General features: G+C 38.6%; 1 protein-coding gene across 6 annotated transcripts in view; it reads left to right on the top strand.

Moving 5' to 3' along the window:
- Positions 1 to 15,463, top strand: part of CCDC171 (coiled-coil domain containing 171) — a 332,100-nt gene extending 316,637 nt beyond the window's left edge. For all 6 annotated transcript variants that reach the window (XM_043891112.1, XM_043891113.1, XM_043891115.1 and 3 more), the window contains one exon: positions 15,063 to 15,463. In XM_043891112.1, coding sequence (XP_043747047.1) covers positions 15,063 to 15,284 — 222 coding nt within the window. In that variant the 3' untranslated portion in view covers positions 15,285 to 15,463. The remainder of the gene's footprint in view (positions 1 to 15,062) is intronic.
- Positions 15,464 to 15,791: the final 328 nt, after the last annotated feature.

Raw genomic sequence — 15,791 nt, 5'->3', positions numbered from 1 at the left:
TCTTTACTTTCAGAGCAGCCTAAGGTGAAATGCTTTAATGACACTCTCCAGGTGGAGAAAAATAAACACGGAAAGGAACAGTGAGAATCCTTCTGAAACTTTGAACACTTTAGTAAGGAAAAATCAGAGAAAGTTAGAATTAAAGAATGAAAATGAAACATTGTGAAATAAAAACATTTTTCAGAGAGAAAAGTTTAATATCAAATCATGTTGGCTTTCTTTGGAATATGGATTAGAAGCAGTGTATTCAGTCAAAAATAAGCAAATATATGGTGTGCCTGTGATCTACTGGTCACTGGTCAAGCCACTGGCTTCCCAGGTAAAGAACTCACCTGGCAATGCGGGAGATGCAGGTTCGATCCCTGGGTCGGGAAGATCCCCTGGAGAGGGCCATGGCAACCCGCTCCAGAATTCTTGCCTGGAGAATTCCATGGACAGAGAAGCCTGGCAGGCTACAGTCCATGGGTTGCAAAAGGGTTGGACGTGACTTAGTGACTAAACAGCGGCAAGTCAAGCCACTGGTAATGCTGAAACAAACACAGATAAAATAGTCTGTGCCTCCAAGGAGGGAACACTCCGTGCCAGCTCTGACTGTTGTGACTTACTGTGATGGTGGAGTCATGGCTGTTGAATGTGTGGAGGACAGTTAGTGCGACTGAGGAACTAAATTTTAATTTTACATGAGATTCAATTTTAATTAATTTAAATTACTTACATATGGTCAGTGGCTACTACATTAAACAGCACAGGCTGAAGCACACAGCAGACTGTGATGCCGTGCCCTTATAAAAGCAGCAGTGTGGGGTGTCTGGATAACGCCAAGAAGGGGCTTGTAACCCAACTCTAGCGGGGCTGGATTCAGGGAAGGTTTGAGGGCAAGGTGATACCTGAGGTGAGTTGTGAGAACCCGATGAAGAAGTCTCCTTTTAAATTGAAAAAGCCTCCTTTTAAATAGAAAAAGCTGCTTGAAGAAGAGAATCTGAGATAGGAGAAGGCAGGGCTTGCTTCAGGATCAGCGTTTTGATTAGTCTCAGGGGCAAAGGAGTCTATGGGAGATTGTCTTAACGTAATGGTAGCCTCCAAGGACTCTAGCAGGCAGGTTATCCCTGAACTCACAGAACAGGTCTCACAGATGAAATTAGGATCCTCAAATCACATGGCTTAGCAACTCAATCTAAAACACCCAGCAAGAAGCAGATGGTAGGGAGGCAGCAGGGGGACAGACCCTACTCTCTGGTTCCTTGCTCGTAAGGTGTTCAAATGGCCTCTCTCTGAGCTGCATCATCCTTCTCGTGAGGTTATGGGACCGAGGTGGAGCGCTGAGAAAGCTGGATGAGGTGACTGGAGATGCCCGGGTCCACTTATCCACACTTGTCTTGAGAAATACTCCTGGCCAGTCTCTGTAGCTTGACGCTTAGGCAGCCGGACCGCTCTGGGTTTTCTCTGTAGCTCTGGGGGCAGTTCGCCTGTGTTCTGTGCTTCAGTGGTGTCTCACTCTTTGCCACACTATGGACTGTAGCCCACCAGGCTCCTCTGTCCATAGCATTCTCCAGGCAAGAATACTAGAGTGGCTTGCCGTTTCCTTCTTCAGGGGATCTTCCCAACCCAGGGATCAACCCCACATCTCCTGTTTCTCCTGCATTGGCAGACAGAGTCTTTATTGGCTGAGCCGTCGGGGGCAATTTGAGGATGACTTTACCCTGGAGGTGGTGCATCTCTCCCTCTTCCTTGTCTGTCTGGGAGTAGCCTGTCCTGCAGGGGACCAACTAATACCTTTTCCTATCATATAGATTCTGCTGCTTATCTCACACTACTGGCTGATTCATTCTCTATGCTTAACACTTGTTATGAGTTACATCTGTCCTATTTTTTTCTTGTCTTCAAGAGAAAAGTTGAATATTCTCAGATAATAAGTAAATATACAATGAAGTAGAGGTCAAGTAGAAAAAAGAGAGAAGTCTGAAGGAATGACTTGCTTAGAAAAATTAAAAGTGCGTTTGTAGACTGGAGAGAGTGACGAGACAATTGAATAACAGATGAACAATTTTAGAAAAGAGCTTTGAAACCTTTGTCAAAATTGTTATCTTGTGGCTACCCTAACCTGAGCTGAGTTTCAAACAAATCAAGGCCTTTGTGAAAAAGTGGTGTGCAGGCTCTTGGGGAGTTTATGTGACTGAAAGCCTTGGTGATGGTTGAAGGACAAGTGGAGGTTTTGTGGGCAGGTGGTCAGAGGAGGTGACGAGAAGCGGAGAGAGCAGCATACTTCTTCTCCTCTGTGCGGGCCTCTGGACTGGCTTCTGGTCTCTGAGAAAAAGATGCCTACAGGTGGAAGCTGAAAGAAATGTTTTATGACAGACAGTGTGAGACACTGGGTTCCAATCAGAGTTACCACAGGTTTCAGAGGGAAGAGTGGTGTAGGGCTAGTCTGTGTAAAGATGGTGCTCATATGGCACAAGGAGTCTCTCTAATATGTTGGAGGCAGGGCCTGATGGAAGGATGTCAGACACCCAGCAACTTTTGACAGGGAGTTTGAGGTCATGTGTGATCTGGTCAGGAAAGAACTAGGGAAATGTGACTTATTATTGGGACCTTGCCTGTGTCCATGGAACAATGAGTCTAGCAAACTCTAAGTACCATTGTCCATCAAAATGTAATACTACAAAACAGCAGTTGTGTGGTTATAGAGTATTGAACAAATTATAATTTAAGAACTGTCTCCAAACACAGGTAGTCAAGGACAAGGTGAACTCTCTAAAGGCAGAGAATTTTGGTGTGTAATTCACTTCTGTATCCCAGTACCGTGAACAGTGTCTGACGCTTCTTAGGCAGTTATGTTACTTCTTTGATTTTATTCTTTTAATAGATAGTAGATATCTATTAAAAGAAGTAGTGAGTGGAGCTAACTTAGGATCCTAATATAGTGAGTGTGGGTTTAGATGTGCTTTATGCTATCTTGGGGAAAGTCTATCATATGGAACTGGTCATGTAGGGAGTAGGTTCTTGAAATGGAATCCATAGCTCTATTATTTTGGAATTTTGTGGTTGCTGCATTACTCTCACAGTTCTATAAGATGTTCTCCCTGGAGATGGGTTTGGTTTGAGACTGCTGGAAATGGCCTGGTTCTATCAGAAGCAGCATTCCTGCCTATCATGTAAAGGAAATGTCGTTGCCAGCTAAGTGGTTTGCTTTGGAACGTGTGCCCCAGCGCTTGTTGTGTTTGGAAGGCATTCCACAGATGTGAACCCCAGGTCACCGATTTGTCTTACATCTGAAGGGTTCCTCTCTCGCTGAGAAGCAGAGAGGCCACATTCTTTTAACTCAAGATAACCAGTCCCTCCAGAAAGGCCCAGCTGGGGCACCGGTCAAAGGGTTAGTTTAGCAGCCCTGGGGAATATAGCATGGATCTCTTCGATGATCAGCAGGGGAACGAAGACTTTGCAACATCTCATGAAGAATGGCTGGGGATTTCAGATTTGATAAAGTGGAGTAACAAGGGAGCATGGTTTAAACCAGCCCTGGAAGGGTGGGGCAGGGAAAAATGGGTTTCGATTTTTAACGTGTGAATTTATTGCTGATTTTGTTGAAATATGTGACTGACAGATACCATGGTAGTGAGATTAAGGAAAACCATCTCTTTCAAACAGCTTTCAATTTTAGATATTTCTTCCTTCTTCTGCTCTTTTTTACCTAAGTGCATGGCCGGTATTTCTACTCAGAGAAAAACATGCTGCTAAAAGGTCTAAGTTTATAGCTTCCAGATATTACTAAATTTTTGACATTGAATAAAAAAGGACTTATAACTTTAAGAGGAAATTCTTCAGTAATGAAAAAGTGGTCAGAAAACTTTTGCTTAATAGTTCCCAGAGAGAGTGTGACATGTGTGCGTTTTGACCACAGAAGTCGTAACTTGGCAGCGGGAAGTGCTCTTTGGAGTAAAACGAAGGCACACAGGTTGTAAGGAGCCGCTCCACGTGAGGAGCTGCGCTGGTACAGAGGTGCGAGTTACTCGTCTGTGTGTGTGTACTTAATGTCAGATGGTGGATAGGAGTTAGATAACTGGAAATGTTGAAGGAAGAAAGTGTTCTCAGCTAAATTAAAATCCGATTTTCAAAACTTGCGAAAACACTTGGTTCACGACCTCCCCTCTGAGACCTTTAACAAACCAATTACATTTCATTTTGACCACACAGTTCAGAGTCCTAACTATACTAGAATATGGGTTTCAGTATGTATAGAATTAGTCTTTTTCAATAAAGCAGTTTTAGTTGTAAAAGTGCTGTAGATAATTGGAAAATTCAGAAGCTTAGGGAAAAAATTCCTGCAGTCTCAATACCTCACAACAAGTATCATATGTAATTTTGTGTATCTCATTTTCATTTATATAGTCTTGCTCAAGGGTGGGCAAAAGCACAGCCTGTGAACCAAATCTACTTGCCATCTGTTTTTGTATAGCCTGTAAACTAAGAATGGTTTTTACATTTTTAAATGTTTAAAAAATGAATTAAAAAAGGATAATATTTCATGATGTGAAAATTATGGTAAATTCAAATTTCAGTGTTCATTAATGCAGTTTTATTGGAACATAGCCACACTAATTCATTTACATATATTATCTATAGTTGCTTTGGGGCTACAACAGCAGAGTTTGGTAGTTGCAACAGAGACATATGGCTTGCAAAGCATGAAATATTTATCTGATCCTCAATAGAAAAAGGCTTCTGACCCTTGGTCAAGCCTCAGCATTTGTCTGTGTTCTACAACTATTTCTTAATATAACCATAAGTTTTATAGCCATATAATATTCCATCAAGTGGCTAAAGCTTACTTAAATGTACTTCTGTTATTGAATATCAGATAATTTCTAATTTTTGTCTGTTATTAATATTAAGAAACTAATCATAAATGGAATTGTTGGGCCAAATGGCATTAACTCTTTCAAGACAGTTACCAACTTATAGTCCAAATGGTTCAGTCAATTCATACATCACTAGCAATTTGTGAGTGCTTGTTTTTTAATGCCTTCACTAATGTCAATTATCACAGTTTTTTAAATTGAATTTTGATTGGTAATAAACATCTCATTTCCCTTATATTTTTTATTACTATTGGCAGTTACCATTTTTCCCATTTGTTTGTTAATGAGTTGTATTTTGACTTTTGTGAACTGCCAGTTTAAAACCTTTGATTGTGATTCAGTAGTTTTAAAGATAAAAAAACACAGAAAGAAAATTTTGAACTTTCAGAGCTTTTCCTATAATACATACTCCAATTTATTCCCTTTTTCTATAAATAGCAGTTTCTGTGATTCTCTTTCCAGAAAGAAGAAAAGGTATATATATACATGTATGTGTTTATACATTTTTTTGGCTGCTCTCTGCAGCATGTGGGATCTCAGTTCCCCAACCAGGAATTAAACTCAAGCTCCTTGCAGTGGAAGCACAAAGTCCTAACCACTGGACTGCCAGGGAATTCCTTGTACTTATTTATGTATTTTTTAATACAAATGGGTTCTTTCTCTTTATACACACACACAGACACGTGCACGCATGCATGTGCGTGCACATGAGCGTGCACTGTTTTGAATCTTATTTCATTTGGATGTATTTCTACATCAGTACTTACATATTTACATCAGTTTTCAAAATTGTTGTATGATGTGATTTATTGTATCATACTTCACTTAACACCTCAGTTTCATTTAAAAAGTGTTTGTCTAAAAGAATTCTTTGATGAATACATCTGTATACTCATCTTGTTGAGCTTCTGTGGGTGTAGCCATAAGAAGAAATGTCTTAACAGTGGAATTGCTGAATCAAAAACAGGTACAATTTAAATTTTGTCTTCCCAAAAGTTTGCACCAGAGTACAGTCCAGCCTACGTGTAGGAACTTGCCTGTTTCCCTCTCTTAGCGGTGGGTTTCATCAGATATCTTAATTTTTGGCTATTTTATAGGCAAAAAGTAAGCTTTCATTGTCACGTTTTGTGTTGCATTTCTTTAATCGTGAATGAGGTTTACCTCTTTTTTATATGTTTGTTGGTTATTGTATTTCTCTGTCCTCCACCAAGCAGCCAATATATATCTGAGGTGGAGGCGGTCAGTGGTTTCCTGACCTCTTTTCTCATTCTTTCTTTGTAATTGAACCTCTATTACCCAGGCCATTCAGGGGCAGGGGGAAGCTGTATTTTTCAGACTCCCCTGAAACTAAGTTAGCCACATGACTAAATTCTAGCCAATGGAGTGTAAACAAAAGTACTCTGATTTTAGGAGCTGTTTTCAAATGTAAGTGATACCTTCTCCTTTACTGTCCTTCTTTCTTCTGGCTAGAATGCAGACATAATGGCTGGAACTTGAGCAACCATTTTGGATCCTGGAGGTGGAAGCCACATACTGAGACTGTGGAACCCAAGGTAGAAGCAGTCTGGATTCCTGGTAGCTTCGTATAGCTATTTCAGAGAGAAATAAACTTCTGTCTTGTTAAAGCCACTGACATTTTGAGTTTCCTGTTACAGCTGAATCCAGTATTAATAAATGCACTATCCGGAGCCTATTTTCTAATTAGGTTCTCTTTTTCTTGATTTTCTTAAGTTTTTTGTAATTTAAGAAAACTACCCTATGGCTATTATGTGTGTTGCATATGTTTTATCAGCTTTTCATTTCAGTTTTGCAATGGCATTTTTCTATTGTTTATTTATTCAATTAATTAAGCGTAAGTTTTTATTTATAGAATTTTTGTCCCTTTTTAATATACATGAGTATATGGATATATTTACTTTTCACCTTCTCTCTGTTTGAAAACTTTACGTTCTTAAAATACAGGGGGGATATGGTCTTTTTTGAATTTTCTGGCCATTTCTAGTATTCTCTACTGTCAGGTATATCAGAATTGCTGGGAAACAAGCAGACTGGGAGCACAGGGGTGTGAAGGAACGTAGGAAAAGAAAGAACAAAAGCCATCTGGGAAAATTCTTTGACTCTTTTTCCAACCTCAATCATGTCAGGAAATCTAAACATCCAAGAGAAGAAAATGGGAATTGTTATCTTGTCAGGCACAAGACATCTTTAAAGCAATTTAAAATTAAAGTTTAAATGTTATAGTATAATTTAAAACTTCAGCACTGAGTGTTATCTCTGAATGTAACAACATATAAGCTTCTTTGGTGAAAGGGCTAGAATTTTATTTTATGTAAATGTCATAAAATCTATTCATTCACTCCAGTACTGTGGATATTCAAGTGGACTATAAGAAACCATATTATCAAAAAGAGAAACATCTATTTTTAATGTCTAGTACAGTCTATGTGCTTTTCTTTTCCAGTTTCACAGAGATTTGTTGAGGCCTTACTGTCTTTATGAAATAGCTCTGGATATGAATAAGCCTGAGGCTGTGTCTTCTTTGGGTGATGTGATAAGGTGGTGGCCAGGCACGAGGGGAGAAGAATCATGGATCAAGAGTCGGATCCCTTTGCACCACTTAACAAGCTGTGCAGTGTGGAGCGGTGCTTGCCACTCTTGTGATCCCTGGTTCTTTGACTATAAAATGAGGAATAGTAGTACCTTCCCATTGAGTGGCTATGAGAATTGAGATAATGCCTCTAAAGCTAAACTTAGCACAGTGCCTGACATTTATGTTCATACATGTTAGTTCAAAATTTGGAATTTATTATCACTTGAGAAGAGTAGGAAGAGGCGAAGGGGAGCTACTGTATGTTATTCATTTTTTGGTATATTATTTCATTTAATCCTTGTAACAGCTCCATGAAGGATTATTCTTCGTATATAATGGATAAGATGCAGGCTCACACAGGTTAAGAAGCATGTCTTAGATCACATAGTGAGTACATGGCAGACTCAAGTTTGGAACCCAAGGCCTCTTCAGCTTCAAAGCCTGAATTCTTTCCAGTGCACTGTGCTTCTTTTCATTGTGACATAATCTGTATATATGTGTAATAACCAAATATAAAATATAAAACCAAAATCATGAAATAATAGCATGAGTGATTTGTTTATTCATTCATCAGTTGGAAATGTTATTTCCAGATACTCTTCTAAGTGCTAGGAGTACAAAATCATGATTCCATTACCCTAGGTGCTCATAGTTTTCTGGGGAGATGAATGAATACAAGTAAGTGAAAATAAAAGAATAAATGTTCACAAAGGAATGCCAACATGTGATTGAATGTAGCAGCTCACTGCAGTTGGGGATGTGTGTGGCAGTGATCTGAAAAGGGCTTACAAGGAGGGGAACCTGGCAGAGTGTGAAAGGTAGAGAAGGCACATTCATCCCACAAAGGATAGAGGTGTATACTAGACAGTGAACAGACCAGAGGCAGGTGTGAGCTATGGAACATCTTATTTCCTGACTCACAAGTCCATGTAAAGTGAAGTGAAGTGAAGTGAAAGTCGCTCACTCGTGTCCAACTCTTTGCTCGTGTCCAACTATAGACCCTATGGACTATACAGTCCAGGGAATTCTCTAGGCCAGAATACTGGAGTGGGTAGCCTATCCCTTCTCCAGCAGATCTTCCTGACCCAGGAATCGAACTGGGGTCTCCTGCAATGCAGGCGGATTCCTTATCAATTGAACTATCAGGGAAGCCCCAAGCCTATGTAATAATCTGCAAGTCCACGTAAGCAGATTATAGAGTACAAGTGAGGAAATGCTAGACGAGGCTGGGTAGGGCACGAATGTGCTTGTGAACCAGGCTGCAAACAACTGCAGGGTCACATGGCAAAGAGCATACTTATAAGGGAGGCATAATCCACTTAATCTACCACATTAACCAAGTTGTTGAGGCTGAAACTGAACCAGACTGACTTAAGAACTCTGGCTTTCGAACGAATGTGAAATGTCTGCTTGAGGAGTAAATTGTTGTGATGTGAATCGAGTGGGTTATTAGTATCTTCTGCCTCTCTTTTCTGATTTGTTTCTCCCTTTATGATTGCCCTTCCTTTTTAATCTCTAGGTGTCTAAACTTCTCAGATTGTGTTCCCTCTCTCTGGAGACTCTTTTACAGGGCCCTGCTGACTCACATATCCCCACCTATCCTATATTGTTAGTGACGAAACTGGTCTGTACTAAGGTTTTAATGACTTATGGAGGGAGGAATGTGTAAAATATTTCTACAGGTTTGGTATTGGTAACTCAAAATTATAATTGATGACTTCAAGGAATAAATATTTAATGATGTGCTGCTGCTACTGCTAAGTCGCTTCAGTCATGTTCGACTCTGTGTGACCCCATAGACGGCAGCCCACCAGGCTCCCACATCTCTGGGATTCTCCAGGCAAGAACACTGGAGTGGGTTGCCATTTCCTTCTCCAATGCTTGAAAGTGAAAAGTGAAAGTGAAGTCGCTCAGTCATGTCTGACTCTTAGCGACCCCATGGACTGCAGCCTACCAGGCTCCTCTGTCCATGGGATTTTCCAGGCAAGAGTACTGGTGTGGGTTGCCATTGCCTTCTCCAATGATATGCTAGCAGGGGTGTGTGTGTGTGTGTATATATATATATGCATATACATATAAGTGTGTATATATATATGCATATACATATATATGCATATACATATATGCATATAGCAAGTATATGTGTGTAGCTATATTTATCAGGTATGTGTATATGTGTGTGTGGTTGAATGAATAGACAGACAGATATCTGAGGTGCATAACTAAGCATTCCACAAGAGAAAACTATACACGTAATTATTGTTAACTCTGTCTGACTGTATAAACTGTAGTATCCTATGAGGCCTAATGGCAAAAGTGGAAAATAGGTAAAATTTGGTTAACTAACTTGAAGCATTCAGAAGGAAGAAAATTCTGTGTTCTGATTACCAAGACTCTAGTGATAAGAATGTATTAGGAGCTAAAGTAGAAATGGCAAGGGAGCCTCTTCATAAGGCCCTCTTGTGGGTACTTTGATTCCTTCATCAGTTTATGTAGAGCTGCGTACTCTACTTAAAATCAGTCAATAATTTACAGAGCTTAAAACATCATCATGGAGGTCGAAGTAATAAAAAATGTATCACAGAATTTAATTGAATGTAGCCACATCATCTAAACTATGGCTAATTTTATTATCTATTTGGCTTTTTTAAAGAATCATCTGCAGTATGTATTCCTTCCCCTTAAGAGTGGCTCATCTATATCCTCTCAAAATCTGAAGAATTATGTTTAGGAACTCTGATTTCTGGGTTAATGGTATTCACAAAAGTTAGGTGTTAACCTTATGCCATACATCATCATGAGTTGAAATCATGGTGGACATGTAGAACTTCAGAGCTAGAAAGAGTCCTGTTGTTCAGTTACTAAGTCATAGCCAACTCTTTGCAACCCCATGAATTGCAGCACTCATGGCTTCCCTGTCCTTCAGTGTCTTCTGGAGCTGGCTCAGACTCATGTCCATTGAGTGAGTGATGCCATCCAGCCATCTCGTCCTCTCTTGCCCCCTTCTCCTCCTGTCCTCAGTCTTTCCCAGCATTTGGGTTTCTTCCAGTGAGTCAGCTCTTCGCACCAGGTGGCCAAAGTATTGGAGCTTCAGCTTTAGCATCAGTCCTTCCAGTGAATATTCAGGGTTGATTTCCTTTAAGATTGATTGATTTGATCTCCTTGCAGTCTAAGGGACTCTTGAAAGTCTTCTCCTGCACCACAGTTCAAAAGCATCAATTCTTTGATGCTAGGCCTTCTTTATGGTCCAATTCTCACATCCATACATGACTACTCTGGACTTTTGTCAGCAAAGTGATGTCCCTCTTTTTTAATACTTTGTCTAGGTTTGTCATAGCTTTTCTTCCAAGGAGCAAGTGTCTTTTAATTTCATGGCTGCAGTCACCATCCATAATGATTTTGGAGCCTAAGAAAATAAAATCTGTCAACTGTTTCCACCTTTTCCCCCATCTATTTGCTGTGAAGTGATGGGACCAGATGCCATGATCTTAGTTTTTTGGATGTTGCATTTTAAGTCAGCTTTTTCCCTCTCCCCTTTCACTCTCATCAAGAGGCTCTTTAGTTCCTCTTCACTTTGTGCCATTAAAGTGGTATCATCTGCTCTTCATTTTTTAGGCAGAGGAAATGAGACCTAGGAATACTGATTCACTCACCTAAGTGACACAGCTGAATTGTGACAGAACTGGGAGGGAAAAATATAGTCTTCTGATCTCTAGTCCAGTACTCCTTTCACCATACTATTTGCCTGGCATAATCTCCTTGCAATACTATTCAGGCTTACTAAATTACATCACTCCTCATTTTTTATGCTACTAGATTCTGGAAGACTTAACTTTATCATAAATGCTACACAGGAGACAGATGGCTTAGAGACAGTCATTGTTTCAGAAGCCTTGTTCTGCAAAGTGACTTTGATATATAGACAGTTTAGTCATTATCTTATTATTACACTAGTGGTGTATTTATTTTTGTTGTTAAAAAACACCCTTAGAAAATGGAGATATTGAAGTTTTAAAAAATGGTTAATGGACATGTCTAATTACTATATTTCATAAGATTTTTAAAATACAGAAATTTAGTAGACACATTTTGTATTGTGAATATATATTTAACTGATGGACTATAACAGCTCAAATAGAATCATTTACAGCTTATTAAGTAAATAAAAGTGCCTCCATAAAGATTCACATGACACCTAGCTTTTATTTCAGGTAACTAATTTCTTTTTTAAAAATTGCATAAATTTTGATTTACATGAGAGACTATGAGAACACCTCAGCAGTTTAAAACGTAGCTTAAATGACCACAGATTTAAAATATAATATCAGATGGTGAATATTAACTTTTAGTGGTCTCTGATAAAAAGTTACTTAACTGTCTCTTACTCTCTGTGTTATATTAAAAGTGTTATGATATATTTCTGAATATTATTTACAACATATTTACTTGTTATTTTAACATCATATTTTCAAATCAAGATCTCACCAGAATTTTTGCTGGTTTGTTTTTAAGCTATTAAGTGACTTAAAATCAAATTTTATTGTATTTCATGGAAAAGATTATTTTCTAGTGGTGCATGCAGTATAGCAAATGACCTCAGTAACAGAAAAAACAATTATTTTCATTTACACAAAAGTAAGTGTGTTTACTTGATGGAGGGTTTGTCTTTTGAGGGGTGCAAATCTTCAAAGAAATCTCTTCTTTTTTTTCCATTAAAAAAATCTTAATTGGAGGATAATTGCTTTACAATATTGTGTTGGTTTTTGCCATACCACAGCATGAATCAGCCATAAATATATATATGTCCCCTCCCTCTTGAACCTCCTCCAACTCTCACCCCGCCCCACCCATCTCGGGTGTTACAGAGCACCAGATAGAGATGCAGACCTAGAGACAGACTTGTGGATACAGCAGGGGAAGGAGAGGGTGAGGCAAACTGAGAGAGTAGTCTTGAGATGTAAGCATTACCATATGTAAGATGGATAGCCAGTGGGAATTTGCTGTATGATAACAGAAATCTCTTCTTTTTAATGTTGTTTCCCATGTTTAGGATGTATTATTTCTTTAGTGTTTCAAATCAGAATCTCAGGTACACAAAAAGTGTACCTGGTTTGAAATAACCAAAGACATACTCAATACCCCATTTCAAGGTTACTTGGTCCAAAAATTTATATTAGAAATAAAAAATGCTTTCAGGTAACATGATGGAAAATAGACATATGAAAAAGTAAGATGAGAAAAAGTAGAAGAGGCGCCCCTTTGTAGAGTTTAAGATCCACTGAATGTATTAAAGGGAAGTAAGCAGTTAAAGACCTTTCCTAAAGGATAACCTTCCTCATGTGTAATGTGTTAGGTCGATGGACTCATAAGAACAGAAAAGGAAATTTCAAGTACAGAATATGGATTTGAGTAAGATATATCTAACAGGAGTGGTTGGTCAGTTTGGCACAGTTATCTTTCTCTAGTCTAAAGCATCAAGGACGAGATTTTCTCAGAGAGTAGCTGAGCTTCCTTGGTCTGATTCTGCACATATACAGTTTTCTTAAACCAGAACTTGAAGTATAAAGATGTAACAACAAACTTGTGAAGGCTTGCCTACCAATACTCTTTTATCGTAATAAATAGTACGATTGCTCTGAGTTTTATTATGACGAGAATCAGCCCCACCATCTCCTGCTCTTCCATTGTCCCTCTTACCTCCAGGTCTGGCAGAATCAGTTAGCAGATGGCATTGTAGTCTTTACAGCAGCAAAATCAATCAAGTAATAATGCTGCCAGTTCAGGCACAGGGCTAAAAAAAAATCACCAAAGATGGTTCTAGCAGCAGGAAAAGTGCAGGAATCTATACCTCCAGCCTCTGATGTAATGCCTCTGTTCTGGTTCTGAACTGATCTGGTCACCCATTAAGGTTGTGCAAGTGAAATCTCATCAGCGCTTCTAAGCAGGGTCAACATATGACCTTGGGAGTTCTTTTCTTTCAACAAGGATAAGCTAAATCCTCTCCTTCATAAAGCCATTTGAGTGGCCATTTTAGGTGTTTTTTTTTTTCTTTTTAACTTCCAGCAGAAAAAGAGATGATTTCCGTCAGCTGTAGGCTTGCAGTGGAGAATCAAGAAATCAAAAGAACGGAGATCAAAGAAAATTGCTGAACTAGGTGTTAGATGCAGCCATTGATTTTTCTCCAGTTGTAGTTTTAAAAAAAATCCACAAAAATGGTAACGCATACAACAGTTGAATTTCTAATATGTTTCTGAAGCCAGAGATTGCTTCCTTCACAGTTTCACATGTAGAAACGGTTTTGTATAACATGACATAATAAAGCAGATCCTTAGCGTTCATGCTATTTTGTTGTCAAAACCTTAAGAGAATCTACCAAAAAGATGTCTTGTTATTAAAACCTCTGCAATATAAATGTATCTTTTAATGGAGACACTTAGGACTAGACTTAATATCTCAGCAACATTTATTTACTGGGAATCTGGAAAATTCTGACATACAATTGATTACTATTTTTCTCCTATCTATAAATGCCATAAAGTAACACCTATCTGCTTTACTGGTAAGACTTCATTTATGTTAAGGGTTAACTACTGTTTACTGCTGTTACTTAAGACTTAAATGTATGGCTTCACCAAAACATTAATTATGTTTTTAAGTATTTCATGAGTGTGTGGGTTTCTTAAGTTTGATTTCCAACAGTGTCTGGGTAGCAGTAATGTTTTAAAATATGTGACAAACTGTTTTCATGTTGCATTCCCATATCTTGATATATGATTTCCAAATGCTTATGACAGAACAGTCATCATTAAAACAGGGTGGTGGCAGTATTATTAAAGGTAAAGACAAATAGTTCATTTCATTGGCATTTTATATGCTGGTATGCTATTTTCCATAGGGTGCAAGGATTGACTTGTTTTTCTTTGTGCTGTATTGTTCAAGTAAATAAGTCAGGCTGATAACTTAAAAACATAAATATTCATAGTTCATTTTCTAAGCAGTCTAATCTCCCAATTATATAGCATATAGAGGGCTTCCCAGGTGACTTAGTGGTAAAAAATCTGCCTGACAATGCAGGAGAAGCAGGTTCGATTCCTGGATCAGGAAGATCCCCTGGAGGAAGAAATGGCAACCCACTCTAGTATTCCTGCCTGGAAAATCCCATGGACAAAGGAGCCTGGTGGGCTACCGTCCAGAGGGTCGCAGAGAGTCAGACACGACTGAACGACTGAGCACACACACACACACACATACAGCATAATGAAATAAACATTATCATTAGAATTGGTTTCTGTAATTTGCCAATGGATGGAATAAGAGGCAAAAATGCCTGCTTGTACTGACTGTTTGATTCAATAACTTGATAAAAGTTTTATACAAAGTTTTAGTGGTTTAGCCCAATTCCTGATGTCCTGGCAAGTTTATGATGTAGAACAAATGAGGTTCAATCACAACTTGAAAAATAATTTAATATTTATGTATTGTCATATAGATTATTTAAATTGCTGTTTCCACCCCATTTCGTATTATGATTCTTAGTCCACTTCTCTGTTTATGGGTTTAGACTCCGTTTGAGTTTTCAATTCTGTGTTCATTGTTCTCTTCTTTTTGTATCATAGACAGGGTCACGAGACCATTCAAATCTCTCCATTCCGTCAAGAGCTGCTCTTCCCGCCGACACAGTTGATGTTGGGGATTTTTTGCCGTTGAAAGCTGAACTTGACACAACTTACACTTTCTTAAAGGAAACACTTATAAATCCTGCGCCCCTGGCATCATCCCACTCGTCTCCAGTGACGATGTCTGCTACTGCCAAGCGACCAGCTCAGATTGGATTATGACTTTATGAAATAAAAAGCATGCAGGAAGAGTTAACAGTACAATTAAAATTGTGTTGATGGGGGATTTCCTTACCAGTTGAATTTTGTTTCAGCTCAAGTGGCCGTGGGTTTTTAAAAATTGTGTGATATCTTGATGTGTTCGGGTATCTATGTCTCCTCGAATAATGAAATAACCAACTTTTTTTCCCCCTCTAAGTTTTATTTATTATCACAGTTGCTCATTTTTATGTAACATATTTTTAAATGTTAAAGAATGACACATTTTAGGTAATTTCCTTCAGACTTAAAAAAATCAATAAGCCATTTTAGTCTCTATCTATCAAAGTTGTTTCATACTTGTCTATTTTAAAGCAGGACTGCAATACTTTAATAGGATTGAGAGAGCTATTTGAAATGTATGCCAATGATTCCTGTCATTTCATGGCAGCCCTGCCATGGTTCACTGAGCCCCCTCTTCTCTCTTGTCAGCTCAACTGAAGACAAGCATTTAGTTGCAAACTTTAAGCA

Source organism: Cervus elaphus, chromosome 29 (assembly GCF_910594005.1).
Source record: "Cervus elaphus chromosome 29, mCerEla1.1, whole genome shotgun sequence".
Taxonomy (NCBI): Eukaryota; Metazoa; Chordata; class Mammalia; order Artiodactyla; family Cervidae; genus Cervus; species Cervus elaphus.
The sequence above is the reverse complement of the archived record's forward strand: the minus strand, read 5'-3'. Positions and strand labels throughout refer to the sequence as shown.